General features: G+C 39.4%; 2 protein-coding genes across 6 annotated transcripts in view; one reads left to right on the top strand and one right to left on the bottom strand.

Annotated features, from left to right (window-relative positions):
• Positions 1–290: 290 nt before the first annotated feature.
• malsu1 (mitochondrial assembly of ribosomal large subunit 1) lies at positions 291–13667 on the top strand. The gene is made up of 4 exons (XM_060824683.1): positions 291–545; positions 3534–3715; positions 10604–10685; positions 11656–13667. Exons 1-4 carry the CDS (start codon positions 383–385, stop codon positions 11841–11843), a joined length of 615 nt encoding a protein of 204 aa, XP_060680666.1. The 5' UTR covers positions 291–382; the 3' UTR covers positions 11844–13667.
• LOC132815668 (insulin-like growth factor 2 mRNA-binding protein 3-A) overlaps positions 13063–16073 on the bottom strand; it is a 130826-nt gene continuing 127815 nt past the window's right edge. For 3 of the 5 annotated variants that reach the window (XM_060824679.1, XM_060824678.1, XM_060824681.1), the window contains one exon: positions 13063–15548. In XM_060824679.1, coding sequence (XP_060680662.1) covers positions 15453–15548 — 96 coding nt within the window. In that variant the 3' untranslated portion in view covers positions 13063–15452. The remainder of the gene's footprint in view (positions 15549–16073) is intronic. The other 2 variants (XM_060824680.1, XM_060824682.1) reach the window with 1 other exon arrangement.

Below are 16073 nucleotides of genomic sequence, written 5' to 3' on the forward strand. Positions count from 1 at the left end.
GGCACACAGAACATTCTGGCTTACCATCACCAACATGATTTTTTTTATCGGAATGGACAATAAAATGCGAAACTCGCTAATAATTTCTGTACGCAATAGTTCTTAAAACACCTGCTTTAGGTGCGTCGTTCTTAAGCTAACTCCAGTTATACGGTTTCACCACTTGCTCCACATTTCGCTCTGACAGGTCTCTCGCGCCGGTGGCGGTTATTTTAAGCGTCAGCAATTCGTGCAGGAACTGAGTAGCTGCAGCCGCTGCTCCGCCAGTCGGATTGAATTTCCGGCGACCGGGTGTTTCCTGTCAGCTGTGTTACACTTCCTGCGGTGCCGATCGTGGAGAGTTGCTTTCGCCTCAGGGATCACCTTGCAGATTGCATGGACCATGAGGGGGGTGATCCTGACTCTGGCTGCACGCGCCGGCGCTGTTGGACGGAGCGGGCTGCGGGCAGCTCGAGATCTGGGACAGCGCGCGCCGCTTCACCCTGACCGCAGGGCCCGGCTGGCGCGAGCCGCCCGGAGGAGCTGCAGCGCGGCCGCGGAGCCTGGCAAGTTACCTAGCGTGTCGTCATCGTGACGAGCCAGCGCGGTTACAGGGAGCTCGTTAAGAGGGCGCGGAGGAGTGCACAGACGGTTGTTAGATGTTCGAGCACTGACTGATCATTCTCAGGCGGCTGAACACGCTAAACTAGCAAAGAAACTCACCCTTCGGTCCAACTCGTCAATGCTGACCGTACATCCTAAATTAATCTAGTCCCCTTTCCCTCTAAGCCCCTTTCTATTCATGTACACGTTCAGATGCCTTTTAAGTGTTGTGATTGTACCAGCCTCCACTTTCTCTGGCAGAAAACAAAAAAAAATGCTGGAAATCACAGCATACAGGCTTCCACGGAGAAAAAGCAAGCTAACTTTTCGAATCTAGATGACTCTTCAGAGCTCTGATGAAGAGTTATCTGGACTGGAAGTGTTCACTTGCTGTCTCTCCATGGATGCTGCCTGACCAACTGTGATTTCCAGCATTTTTTTTTGTTTCAGTAAATTTCAGCATTTACAGTAATTTGTTGCTGCAGTACTTCCTTTGTCAGCTCATTCCAAACATGCACCACCCTGTGCATGAAAAATGTCCCTTAGGCCCCTTTTAAATTTTTGCTTTCAATCAACAAAACTGTTTGAATTCAGATTTAAGAGTCTGATGTGAGAGGTTGCAAAACCTGATCCTCCAGTGCAGCCTGACCTGCTGTGCTTTTCCAGCACCATACTCTCAACTCTGATCTCCAGCAACTGCAGCCCTCACTTTCTCCTGTTTGTTTTAATACTTGCTGTAAAATTGTGAGTGTTCAATGTATCCAAGTTCCTTGTGTAAAGAAACCTCAAATGTAAGCTCGTTAGTTACCTGTGATAGAAACAGTTAATTTGAAATAGCATAAATAAATCATGGTTCAAAATGTTTTGATACTGCTATAACACACAGCTTCATATACAACTTTAAGTTTGAATTATTGTTGAAATTGTTTTGTCCTTTCTGTATGTCACAACTTGTACACTTTTGCGGAGTTAACATGAATGGTTTTGTTTCTACATAAAAAAAGTTACTTATAAAAGAATTGTTTGTAAAGTAGCAGAAGAGGGAAATGAGTAAAATACAAACCATTGACAAATGGTTTTGACTATGAAAATGCTTAAGCGTGGAACAGTCGGTTAAAGAGAATGACCAATAATAAGCATGAGACAAAAAGAAGCACAATGAAAAAATGGACAGTAGCAACAGCAATAATTTGCATTTATATCTTAAATTCTGCAAAGCATCATTCAAGCTTAATCAGACAAACATCGATTTGGTGATCTCAAAGGACACATTAGAAGAGGTGATTGAAAAGTTGGATCAAAGGGTGTGATTAATGAAGCATCATAAATATGGAGAGGCTGAGACCGTGAATTCCAGAAATCAAGATCCAAGTAGCCACCAGCTGTAAATGATAGGGGAAAGGTCGCGGGATGGACGAGTGACCATGAGAGGAAGAAATGTCTTACAGTAATAGACTGGGTACAGGGGAGTCCAGAACCAGGGCTCACAGTCTTAAATATGCTGAAGGCCATTTAGGACTTAGATGAGCAGAACTTTCTTCAATGCCAAAGTGGTAATCCTGTTGATGCCAAAATAGAGAATGTTTACAAGGAGTTAGATATAGTTTTTAGTTTGAAATAGGCTGGGTTTGTTTTCCCAGCAGTGGTGGTGGTGAGGGGGGGTGTTTTGATTGAGGCATATAAAATTAAGGGGCATGGGTGGGGTAGGTCATGCAAATCTTTTCCTCATGGCAACTGTCTCTACGATAGGACAGAAGTTTAAATTGAGCAGTAAGTGGTTTAGGGGACATCAGAGGAAACATTTTCTTTTCACTCAGAGGGTGGTAGAAATATGGAACACTGCCTGACAGGGTGGTGGAAGGAGGTATTCTCTCAGCATTTAAATGGCATCTGAATGTGTAATTAAGATGTCAGAGCACGGTAGGCTATGGATGAATTGCAGGTAAACGGGATTACTGTAGTTTGGTATTTGTTGGTCAGCATAAAAGTGGTGGGCTAAAAGACTTGCTTCTGGGCTGTATGACTAAAGGGATCAAAGTGTACGGAGTTCGATGATAAGCAATTGTCAGTTGAACAGACAGAACAGACTTGAAGGGCCTTATGGCTGACTCATGCTCCTATTTTCTATGTTGAGTTCGAGGAGGGTCATAAATCAAGGAATTTATAGACAATAAGCCAATGAGGGCACGAAGGAATCTGAATACAAGGATGAGAAATTTGGGACTGAGAGACAATGAGGTTAAACTTGCTGCAGATTAGAATGAAAGTAGTTTGCACTTTAGATGTTCACAGAAACTGGAGCAGGGATGATGTTGAATTAATTACATCTGGTAACGATGAGCATATGAGAATTTTAAGCAATAAAGCCTGAGACAGAAAATGAATTAGAGATGGAAGTAGGTTGTCTGTCATTGCCAATACAGAGTTGGGGGTAGTTTGGCTTTGCTCCATCTTCGTGGTCAGCAGACTTGCTGATTTTGGCTGATATTTTATCCTGTAGAATAATACTTGTTCAATTCAGGTATCTTGTGCTTTCAGTGCCATAGGGATTCAGCAGCACTGACAGCATGGATATATACCAGGAGGCATTCACCTTACAGATATGCATCAGAGCACCAACCAATGCCCCATTTGGCTGGCTGCTCTGTGATGAGTTGAAACACAATTACAAGGGAAGAAACCTGAACCAAATATCATTTGGTTTTGTCCTATTGTTCTAGGTCAGAATTGTGCCTCTTTTTGGTCTAGTCTGTTCAGGCAGTTGCTACTCTGATGCTTTGGAATGAATTAGCCCTTAAGTGCATGATGGTAGGCCTTAAAAGCAGCTTTCAATTGTAGTTCATCAATTTAGTTACTGTAACTTGTGAAAGCAAAAGTGGACCAAGGTATTTCTACTTACTATTTCCAGGAAAGCGAACCCTAAATATGTGCACTCTGCTTCCTTCCATTAGGCTTTATTCATCAGCCAGTTTTTAACATTGATGTTTTGGTGGCTTTGTTACGTCAGGAGAACGCGAAGGACCTATGTGTCATTAAACTGCCCAAGGAGATAAAGTACACCGATTATTTTCTTATTGTGAGTGGAACTTCTGCAAGACATTTGCAAGCCATGGCACAATATGCAATTAAAGTGGTAAGTGGTATTGTGAATTGTTACTATTTGGCTTATTAGAATCTATGTCTCATGCCCACAACATAAACTTATATTTTGATTTGGAAATATCACTTTTTGTAAGATTCAGCTTATTGCAGTGGACCCAGAAGGTAAACCTAATAACTAACTTCATCATGAACAATAACTTAGATTTAGCTCGTCAAAACAATATTTTGCAGGTGACATTTCACTTGTAGAAAATGTACCATAAAAATTAATCTTCTGTTGTATAACAAATTCTCTCTGATCAGAATTCCAGGATTAGAATAAATGTGAATGATCAAGACTGTCAAGTGTATGTCTGAACAATAATATAAGTTTGATCTTTCAAACAAAGTTTTACCATTTGTAATTTTTATGGTAAATTAAATGTACTTTGGACATGCAGTGTTGTATATGGTTTGAGTTTTATCTTACTCATTTTATTAAGTTATGGAAATCGGGAAAAAGCTCCCAGATTCTGTGTTGGTTGACTGCTTAGTAAATTTGCAAAAATATTAAAAATGGAAAGGATGATTTTTTTTTTGGGAAAAAAACCACTATGTAATCAAGTTTGTCATAACAGCTTGGGGAAAAGGTTGTAGAACTTCCAGTACTGTCTGTTCTGCTGTAACGGGATAGTTCTGTCTTGTGCAACCCAGTGTTATAAGAAAGGTGTGTAATAGCAGCACCATTTAAACTAATGTGGCCGGAATAGTGTTATAACCAATGCATGCTTTAAAAGTTCATTCTATAGAAACGGTGTCTTCAATTCATTAACTGTATTATAGCAAATTCGTATTAACGAAATGTGCATTATAACAGAACAACCTGTAGTCGAGTACAGAAGTGAAGACCAGTGTGTTTTAATAAATTAAATTGTGGTGCTGAGGAATACTTCATTTCAATAAACTTAATGGAAACTAAAATTGTTCTGAATAAACTTGATTGCAGTGATTAAATCCCATTTCCCCAAACTCAGTTTAAAGAACCAGCCCATTTGAAGAGAGAGAGTTCACTGGCAAAGCTTCAGACAATATTGTATGTTCAAATTTCAAAAAAAGGAGTAGGGAGATTATTTGTTTGTTTATTTTTGGCTGAATTGAGACGAATTGTAAAGTTGCCATTTTTGAAGTAGTTTTTAAAATATGTTAATGCATTAGCTTTAGCTTTGCATTCTTGCTTCACCTCAACCACATTATTGCTTTGTAACAGGGGACTAAAATAGGTGGCTTCAGATTCCAAACAACTGAACAATGAATGAAATAAAAGAATCGTGGATCACACATCCCATAAAAAGAACAGTTTTCTGCTGCTGGACTTCAGCAAGAGAATAATGAACCAAAGGAATGCCTGAAATATTATGAGATCTTTCAAAAGTCACTGGAGTCAGGGAAAGTCCCGGATGATTGGAAGATCGCTGTTGTAACCCCCTTGTTCAAAAAAGGATCAAAACAAAAGATGGAAAATTATAGGCCAATTAGCCTAACCTCGGTTGTTGGTAAAATTCTAGAATCCATCATTAAGGTTGAGGTTTCTAAATTCTTGGAAGAGCAGGGTCAGATTAGAACAAGTCAACATAGATTTAGTAAGGGGAGGTAGTGCCTGACAAATCTGTTGGAATTCTTTGAAGAGGTGTCAAGTAGGTTAGACCAGGGAAACTCACTGGATGTGGTCTATCTAGACTTCCAAAAGGCCTTTGATACGGTGCCACACGGGAGGCTGCTGAGCAAGGTGAAGGCCCATGGTGTTCAAGGTGAGATACTGATATGGATTGAGGATTGGTTGTCTGACAGAAGGCAGAGAGTTGGGATAAAAGGTTCTTTTTCAGAATGGCAGCCGGTGACAAACAGTGTCCCGCAGGGTTCAGTGTTGGGGCCGCAGCTGTTCACGTTATATATTAATGATATGGATGAAGGGACTGGGGGCATTCTAGCGAAGTTTGCCGATGATACGAAATTAGGTGGACAGGCAGGTAGTACTGAGGAAGTAGGGAGGCTGCAGAAGAATCGAGTCAGTTTGGGACAGTGGTCCAGGAAATGGCTGATGGAATTCAATGTAAGCAAATGCGTGGTCTTGCACTTTAGAAAAAAGAATACAAGCATGGACTACTTTCTAAATGGTGAGAAAATTCATAAAGCCAAAGTACAAAGGGATCTCTGAATGCTAGTCGAGGTTTCTCTAAAGGTAAACATGCAGGTTGAGTCTGTGATTAAGAAAGCGAATGCAATGTTGTCATTTATCTCAAGAGGGTTGGAATATAAAAGCACCATTGTGCTACTGAGACTTTATAAAGCTCTGATTAGGCCCCATTTGGAGTACTGTGTCCAGTTTTGGTCCCCACACCTCAGGAAGGACATACTGGCACTGGAGCATGTCCAGCAGAGATTCACACGGATGAACCCTGGAATGGTAGGTCTGACATACGAGGAACGGCTGAGGATCCCGGGATTGTATTCATTGGAGTTTAGAAGATTAACGGGAGATGTATTAGAAACTTACAATACATGGCTTGGAAAGGGTGGACGCTAGGAAATTGTTTCTGTTAGGCAAGGAGACTAGGACCTGTGGAAACAGTCTTAGAATTAGAGGGGGTAAATTCAGAACAGAAATGCGGAGACATTTCTTCAGCCAGAGAGTGGTGGGCCTGTGGAATTCATTGCCGCAGAGTGCAGTGGAGGCTGGGACGCTAAATGTCTTCAAGGTAGAGATTGATTAATTCCTTGTGACATCAAGAATTTAGGGCTATGGGGAGAATGCGGGTAAGTGTAGTTGAAATGCCCATCAGCCATGATTGAATGGCGGAGTGGACTCGATGGGCCGAATGGCCTTACTTCCACTCCTATGTCTAATGGTCTTATTTTTCAACAAAGCTACTACAATTTCTCATTAAATTCCAACAGCTTGTATTTTCTAGGAATAACTTGTGAAATACTTGCACCTAAATTTATAAAATGTAGATAGGTATATCCATTCAATATTTTATTATTATGCAAACATTGAAACAGGAACCTCAACAGGCTTAGAATATGAAGCCAAAGTCAGGAGACTGTATCTGAGTGAGACATAGGCTGGTGAATAACAAATTATGTGCACTTAAGAAATTATCCCAAGATGGGTAAATAGTGGTCTTCTCTATTGAAACTATAAAGGTGCATTAAGTATTCATTACATTTATTGGTAGTAAGTTTTAAGATGAAGGGAAGTTTATTGTAAATAAACCAAAGTGAAATAAAGTTAACAAATGAAAAGCAATGCAGGGCAGCTTGGTTGCATGTAACGTGCATAATCATGTACTAGTTTTGGAAATTGTGGATGTTATTGGACCATGTGCAGGAGTGTCATTGCTGCCAAAATTTGGAGTTCCAGGTATCAGAACTAGAGCAGTGGCCGTAGTCATTTTAGCACATCTATGAGGCCAAGAGCAATGTGGATAGCATGGTCAGAGAGTTAGTTACTCTGCAGGCTCAGCATATAGGAAGAAAGGGATGGGTGATTGTTAGGCAGTCCACAAGAATCAGGTTGGTAGTGCAGGAGTCTCCTTAAGGATCTACTCATTATCAACTTCTAAAGTTTGACCTGATGATCAGGGAAGTTGATGATCAGTCCAGAAAACAGGTCAGTCAGTTATTTCATATATACCGAAAGATTAGGCTTTGAAAAAGCCATTCAGATCTACTTTCCCCACATCCATTTCTCGTTGAGAGTTCACTTGATGTATTGTCAGCAAGAAATAAGCGATGATGGTGCAAGGCAAAAAGACAAGGCAATGGGACAAGTAAAGAAACAAAGTATGGGTCTAATGGAAATATAAATGAGTGAGCAGAATCATGACTAATGGCTGACTTCAGGGGAAAAATGTGGTGGTTGGAAGAGGTTGTTATCTGTTGAGGAGTGTCTGGAGGGTTGTAAAGTACATAAGAAAACGGTGCTGTTCTTCAAGCTTACATGAACTTTGTGGAACAGTGGAAATTAAAGAGAATTAAACTTAGGTTTTTTTTTATTTGCTTAGACTGGGCATCATTGGTTATACCAGCATTTACTGTACAACCCTAGCTGCCCTGGAGAAGGTGGTAGTGAGCTGCCACCTTGAACCACTGCAGTCTGTGGGTTATAGGTAGACCCATACTACTGTTAAGCAATGAATTCCAGGACTTTGACCCAGCAACACTGAAAGAACAATAATATATTTCCAAGTCAGGATGGTGAGTGGCTTGGAGAGGAACTAGTAGGTCATGGTGTTACCATTTATCAGCTGCCCCTGTCCTTCTAGATGGAATTGGTTGTGGGATAGAAGGTGCTCTCTAAAGGAGCCATTGTGAATTTCGATAGTGCATCTTGTAAATGGAACATGCAATTGCTACTGAGCATCAGTGGTGGAATGACTGAATGTTTGTAGCTGTGGTACCAATCAAGCAGGCTACTTTGTCCTAGATGGTGCCAAGCTTCTTGAGTGTTGTGGGAGCTGCAGTCATCCAGGGAATATTCCATCACACTTTTGACTTGTGCCTCATAGACAGGAGGACAGGCTCAGAGAGGCAGAAGGTGAATGACTACAATATTTCTAGCCCCTGACCAGTGTTTGTTGCCACTGTCTAGTCCATTCACTACCAGAATGGTAGTGAGAATTCAGTGATGGAAATCCCCATTGAGTTCAAAAGGCAATGGTTAAATTCTCATATTGGTGATGATTATTGCCTGCATATGTGGCCTGAACATTACTTAGTATTTGTCAGCCCAAGCTTGACAAATATCAAGTATTATCCAGGTCTTGCTGCATTTGGACATGGATTAATTCACTGAGGAGTCATGAATGCTGCTGAACATTGTATAATCATTGGTCAACTTCCCAACTTCTGATCTTATGATGGAGGGAAGGTCATGGATGAAATAGCTGTTGTTGGTTGGGCCAAGGACACTACCACGAGGAATCCCTAGAAGAGAGAAACTTGATGAGCTGAGCTGACTGACCTCCAACCACAACTATTTCTTACATGCCAGCTATGATTTAAACCAGTCCTATTGACTAGTTTTCCTGGGATTCCTTGATGCCACATTCAGTCAATGTGGCCTTGATGTCAAGGGCTGTCACTCTCCCTTCACCTCTGGAATTCTGCCCTTTTGTCCATGTTTGAACTAAAGTAGTGTAATGAGGTCAAGAGCAGAGTGGTCCAGCAGACCACACCTCAAACTGAGCATCAGGGTGAAGGTAGGTTATTACGAAGCAGGAGCTGCTTGAAAGCACTGTTGACACCTTCCATCACTGTACCGGTGATCAAGAGTAAATTGATGAGGTGGTGGTAATAGTTTGTCAGGTTGGATTTGTCCTACTTGTATAGGACATATTTGATTTAATTTTCTACATTGGTGGGTAGGTGCTCATGTAGCTGGACTGAAACACCTTGGCTAAGGTTGTGGCAAGTTCTACAATACAGGTCTTCAGTACTATTGGAAGTATGTTATCAGGTCCCAGAGCCTTTCAAATATTCAGTGCCTTCAACCTATTCTTTATTTTGTTGAATCAAATTGGCTAACGACTGCCATTTGTATTGGTGGGGACGTCTGGAGGAGGCAGAGATGGATCATCCATTAGACACTTCTGGCTGAAGATTTTATGAATGCTTCAGCCTTATCTTTTGCAACAAGATGCTCGGGTTATTGTGAATGTGAATATTTGTGGAACCTTTTCCTCCAGTGAGGTGTTTGACTTGTCCATCACTATTCACAACTTGGAGTAGGACTTTTGATCTGATTATGCAATTGCTTAGATCCATCACCTAATGTTTGATGTGCAAGCAGTCCTGTTTTGTAATCTCACTAACTTGACATTTCACTTTTAGGTATGCTTTGCGCCTTTGGCATGCCCTATGTGAACTCAAGTTAATTCCCGACTTGATGGCAATAGGCGAGTGCGGGATACACCAGGCCATGAGGTTGCACATTTTTGTCTGGAAAGAGATTCTGCTGTTACCGATAGTGTGGGCTATCTTATTAATGCCCAGTCCTGAGTTGCTGTATCTGTTCGAAATCTTTTCCATTTAACACAATGACAGTGTCACAGAACAAGATGGTATTCTCAACGTGAAGGTGGGACTTCATCTCCACAAGGACTCTGCCATTGTCACTACTGTCATAGTCATATGCAACTTCAGCAGGTAGATGTGTGAGGATGAAGTCAGGTCGGTTTTTCCCTCAATACTTGCTGCAAACAAAAATCAATTTAAATGCCCCTTTTACGATCTGACCAAGACTGTGGTGCTACTGCAGGGCTCAGAGGGCTATTTTGCCATTGTCATTTTCTAGATGAATAGCAGGCAGTCTGTCTGGTTTTATTTCTTTGTAGTGATTGTGAAAACTGAGTGCTTTGCTAGGTGATTTCATAGGGCAGTTGAGAGTCAACCACAGGGCTATTGGTCTAGAGTCACATTAGGCCAAACCAGGTGAGAATGGCAGATTTCTTTCCCGAGAAGGCCATTAGGAAACCAGATGGGGTTTTCCCAACAATTGACAATGGTTTCTAGCAGACTCTAATTAGATATTTATTGAATGTAAATTCTACTAACTAGTTTGGTAGGGATTTGAACTTATGGTCCTATTGCTTGACCTAATCCAAAAATTTTCTGGGGACCGAAGGCCATTAATTCCAATGATAAGAGACAAAGGGTGCAAACACAAAAAAAAACCTAAAATGCAAAAAGTATTTCAACACTTTCACACACCCTGATTGATTTGAAGTACAGTCAACTTAGGTAAGCTTAATTGTTTCCACATGTAAGAGTTTGCCCCAAGCGATTCTTGAGATTGTATTTAATTTTGCTAAATTGTATCACCCTGGCTATGCTAAAGTCTGTGAAACTACTGAACTGTAAGTTTTTTTTTATCCTGCAGTATAAACAGTTAAAGAAACAGCAGAATGCTCATGCCCACATTGAAGGGAAAGATACAGATGATTGGAAGTGCATTGATTTTGGTAAGTTCCATAAAACCTATAAACATTTTAACTAAATGAGCACAAAAATGGTGGAAATTGGCAGCCTGATTTTAAAAAAAAATCAAAATACATATCACACCAATGAAGAGAGAGTGTTAATATTTCAGTTCATTAGTTCTGTGAAAGTTGATCCAACATTTTCTTAGCTGGGGTGAACTGGGAAGATACATGACAATTTTTGGCTTCTGGAAACTACTGTTGCACATGAACCTCATGGTCCATGCAGCAGCAAGAAAAAAACACATGGATTGTTAATTTGGTCAAAGATACTTTTTTGTTTTTCTTTGCACAGATCTGAATACTTCCAGCATTTGTTTTTAATCAATACAGTGTGCTTAATTTGGATGCTGATATCATGGCAGGGCAGAATTTGCAGAATAGTGCTTGTGTGTGGACAAGAGACAGTACTTTTCTTACCCTCCTGTAAGGAATCAAATGATCCATGACTGCCATGGGCTCAAAGCATCTTCTCGGCAGAGTTACTCTAACAAAGCATAATTGGTACCTGGAAATAATTCTAATAATTGTGATGAAGGGATTCAGTATGGTCAGTTGCAGCTTATAAAGCAGATGAGTTACATGTTTGGCTTCATTCCAAATTACATGCATAAAATATGCACTGTCAATACCATCTGATACTTAATCAGACCATGAAGTTTTCAAAGTTAATCCCTTGTATGTACTTGCTCTTCCCAGGTAATCCAATTGGATTGTCCAACTTTGGACAAAGTTTTAATGCATATAAAATAGTATCATTAGGCTAACTTTGATTTTAGACTTGAAATTCAACCGGAAGACTATTTATAAAATTCTGGGAAACCGGATTGGATCAAAATTCTTTTTTAACCATCATAGCTGAAGAAAACCATTGATAAAATACAAACACTATTTTAAGTGGGCATTTGCTTTTTGGTGTTGCTATAAAATGTTTTGTTTCTTCCCTCCCAAGGTAACATAGTAGTACATTTCATGTTACCCGAAACCAGGGATGTTTATGAACTGGAGAAGCTATGGACTTTGCGTTCCTATGATGATCAATTTAATATGATACCTCCAGAAACTCTACCAAGAGATTTTATATATGGACCAACTGACAACCCAGACGAAGACAGCAGTGATTTCAGAAGATTGTCTTAAAAGGGATTCACAGCATTGAACCAGTATTTGTGTGAATTCAAACTCATCCACAGTAATGGAAATTAGTTGGAGGCAACAGGATTGGTCTAACTGGTGTAAGGTAGAGAAAGTAGTTCTATTGAAATGAAGTCCAGCTTGTAAAAACTACACACAAGCTGTTGACATTTGGATCATACATTGATTTATAAAAAGTTGAACTGACTACATTTTGCAAACTAAATCAATGTAGCAGCATTTTAGTTGGATGTGCTTTACAAAATTTTCTGGTGTTGAATGTATTTATTGTATACCAGAAACTGTAATGCATAAGCCACATATTTGAACCTTTGAAGTTAGTCAGCAATGTATATAACACTGAATTATATCAAAATGAGCTGAAGCTTCTATTACAAATAAAAGGCTAAAATGTTTTTTTTTCCTTTTAACATGAAATTTGACATGTACAATAGTTAAAGGGGATAGCATGTCAGACACTTAACTAACATTGCAAAAAAAATTGTATTTGACATGGGCAGTGATAATATTGGAAAAGAAACATAGGCAGATTTAAAAAAAACATGCATCGCCACAACTCTAGCACAGCAAGATTTTTGGGTCCTGCAGATAAATTATGAATACCAGTTCACTGTGGTCTAAAAGTTACTGGGTACCATCTGAATAACAGCTGTAAGGTATGGAAGGTTAGTGCTGGATGACATGCAGTGGACCTGCTCTGAGTAACTAGAGGGAACATATTGGAGTACCCTCTACTGTGTAAAAATCAAAGAATTAATTTATTGAACCATTGAAACATTAGTTGACATTGCTGTTTCTTAAAAGCGTGCAGTCAGTTCTCCCTTAATTGGAATGAATTTTAAGATTTTACAATTTCAAAAATGGTGCATAAAATTTCTAAATAGAATTTCACATTGTTCAAAAAAAGACAGAAAAGCTGATTTTTTTTTGCATGTATGTGTTTTTGCAAGACACAAGTGGTCTTGGAAGTGACACTTCAAAGAAAGTAGAGGGAAGTTTATTTAAAACTGGCTAGTCTTAGAAACAAAATGTTTTCAGAATTTTGATGATTGATTTTTCATATGGAATGAAGTGAGAATTGAATGTATATTCATTACCAAGGCATTATACAAGAAATTTTGTGCAATGTGTTTATATACACAAGTGCAAGCCACAGGAATGAAATCATCCTGTTATACTTCAACTTGCAATATGTACAATTTTGCTTAATATCTTGAAACATACATAATCACATAGGAGCTAAATTATTTTATTTCAAACAGAGGCATTTGACAAATGGGGCTGCATTAGGGGCACAGTATTTAGATGAAAAAAAGAGAAGTGAGCAAAGTTATTTTTGCTGGTTTCACTTCTTTTACAGAACTACCTTCTACTAAATGCCAGTATTTCCAAATTACCAATCTTGTTATATAGACCAGAAAATTAATGATACAGCAGCAGATCAGGAAGTGAAAATGCAGCAATTAAACCAAAAACCATGGTAAATCAATCAATCAATCAATCAATGTTACTTGCAACAAAAAGTGGGCTCTGACCTTTCAGCCTCACGTCAATTCATTTAAGCTATTAAATGACCTCCTGTAATTCTGTTATTTTATCAATGTAAGAAAACATTTCTATCACTATATGGAGAAGTCACTCTGCCAAAAGAATGAGAATTAATCCATTTTGCTAAAGCTACAACATAAGCTTTGAGAAGTTTTGATTAGTAATGAATATATGTAGGCAAAAACACACCAGACCATTTTTAATTGTCTAATCTGTACAAAAAATGATCTTTGGGAAAATATCAACCTATCCTATGCAGAAATGCCTCTAATTCAAATGTATCTAAGAGGTAGATCAAAAATTGATGAAATAAATGGTTTTGCCAAGTTGTGCCCCTCTATTTCAGTGCAGCATGATGATAACGATCATCTCATGCACAAAGGAAAATCACAAAAGGTTCAGAGGTAATAGCATGGCTCTGCTCAGACCACACACAGCAGTGTTTATGCACTAAACGTGCACTGCCTTCATTTAAAGCACTGAGGTAGCTGGAAATTGGGTGCACTCAGGAAGTTGACTGGAGCATTTCAACTTTACCACAAATTAGTTGCTTTAGCTTATTCTAGTCAGACTACATTTGGTGGGAGTGGGAGAAGGATCAAAACTATTTTGTGGCTGTCAATTTGGCCATTAATGCATTTATTGCTGTACTGGTTATCTGTAGATGTGCATAAACGGATTAAGCTCAGAGGAAAGAGAGAGTGTTGAAACTAACAGCCTCCCCCCTCATGGCTTTGTGTAGCCCACTACAGTAGCTGCATATGTAAACTCTCTTAGCTTCAACAACTTTAGAATGAGCAAGCAGCATTGACTTTTCTCCCACAATTATGATCAAATGTGTAGTTCAATAAATTCAGAGTCCACTCTAGCAAAGACTGCCAGTGTACCTGGACAGATCTAATAGCTCTACCAGTAACTGAAGATGAAGCTTGCTCTGATCAAAATGGCCAGATCCAAATAGACTGTGTTATTATGCATCAAGATGCAGTGATGGTCAAAGGCACCAAGGGTCCATGCATTTAAAATACCCAGTTATACTAAAAGCTACTCCATTTTGCAGTCTCTTTCCCCAACCCCAGCCTCTTGCCATCACTTCCTTGTTTTGTTCCCAAAAGTACCATCAATCAAAAATAGGAAATAAACACTTTCATCATATCTTAAAAAGAAAAAAAAAATGGCATTGCTGCTATTAGTATATATTGGCATCATTCGGCGTCTCAAACATTCACAGAATTTTGATCAAATGATGGTGTTGTGGACCTCAGGAAAACTGAGGCAAGCATCATTTATTGAATACTCCCATCAGCCAGCAGCTAGAAGCAACACATTTACATCAATACTTTTCTCTGTACTGCTCCTGGCTTTTAGCTGATCAAATTTTACTTTTTTTTTAAAAAAATAAAATGCTTGACTATTACTTTTATAAAGTATACAAAATAAGCAGAAAAAAGGAACAATTGAGGTACTAAATGCCTGAGGTAGTTTAGTAAAATGCATAATCAATTCATGCCCTGGCCAACACCATTCAACACTTCCCTTAGGTTCTAATGGCAGTGTTCTAGTAATCTTTGTAAAACAACCCAATTTAAAAAAGCCATTTTGCATGTTGGGACAGATGCCTCAATCTTGCCAACTCCCCTAGCCCCTCCCCCCAAAAAACTTAAGGGTTTTATAATGATTCGAACTATAAGAGCAATGCCTTTTTGTAACCAGTGAAAAATCAGAAGAGAAAGCTTCATTAAACCCAACAGGTCTAAGAATTTTGGGAAAGCGAACAAGGCAATATAGAGTTTTGAATTCGAACAAAAGAAGGGAAGTGAAAGGGCCTTATTTAAAGCTGGGTTTCACAAGGTTTCTTTTTGAATGCCTGAAGAATACATTCGCACAAAGACAGAGTTCATAGGTTGCCTAGTCCTCAATAAAAGGTGACTGGGAAGATGGAACATTTGCTTCTTTATCAGTGACAGGTTTAACTGCCCATGATTACACAGTCTCTCTCTCTTTGGTCTGGCATCTGTCTCTGTGGTAGATTGCAGATTGAACCTTTTACTTTCTTCGTGGTTGGGGCTGTCCACTCTGCACGGATTTCTGTTGTTGTCTTCTTACTTGGGACAAAATTTCTTGAATTTTTCGCTGAGCAAGCTACATTTCAAAAGAGAGGTCAGTTAATTTTAAGAAATTTTCATAAATCTCATTTACATTGCATTCAAGCCTCATTTAATCAAAGTGCAACATGCAAGTGTTGAAATCTCACTTCACAAGGTATTAGTAAAAATGAAAGACAGACAAATGGCTAAAAGAACTGTAAACTAGGTACAAATATAGAAATATTGTAAATATAAAAAAAGGCCTCTAGCACCTTCTCTACATAACCAATAACTTCACTTTTTGGAACATAAATTAGATTAATCCTCAAGCATGGTGGCTCAGGCAGTTAGCATTGCTGTCTTTCAGCGCTTGGGATCAAGGTTCGATTCCAGACTTGGGTGACTGCGTGGAGTTTGCTACATTGTCCCTGGGTCTGCGTGGGTTTCCTTCAGGTGCTCCAGTTTCCTCCCACAATCCAAAGATGTGCGGGTTAGGTGAATTGGCCATGCTAAATTGCCCACAGTGTTGGGTGCATTAATCAGGGTAAATGTAGGGTAGGGGAATGGGTTTGGGTGAGTT

Source organism: Hemiscyllium ocellatum, chromosome 5, assembly GCF_020745735.1.
Source record: "Hemiscyllium ocellatum isolate sHemOce1 chromosome 5, sHemOce1.pat.X.cur, whole genome shotgun sequence".
Taxonomy (NCBI): Eukaryota; Metazoa; Chordata; class Chondrichthyes; order Orectolobiformes; family Hemiscylliidae; genus Hemiscyllium; species Hemiscyllium ocellatum.

Excerpts from the sequence above, each read along its gene's own strand:
- malsu1 (XM_060824683.1), top strand. The coding sequence starts at position 383 with ATGAGGGGGGTGATCCTGACTCTGGCTGCACGCGCCGGCGCTGTTGGA. Across the intron at positions 546-3,533 it reads CAGCGCGGCCGCGGAGCCTG|GCTTTATTCATCAGCCAGTT; the intron begins GCAAGTTACCTA and ends TCCTTCCATTAG. Across the intron at positions 3,716-10,603 it reads CACAATATGCAATTAAAGTG|TATAAACAGTTAAAGAAACA; the intron begins GTAAGTGGTATT and ends TTTATCCTGCAG.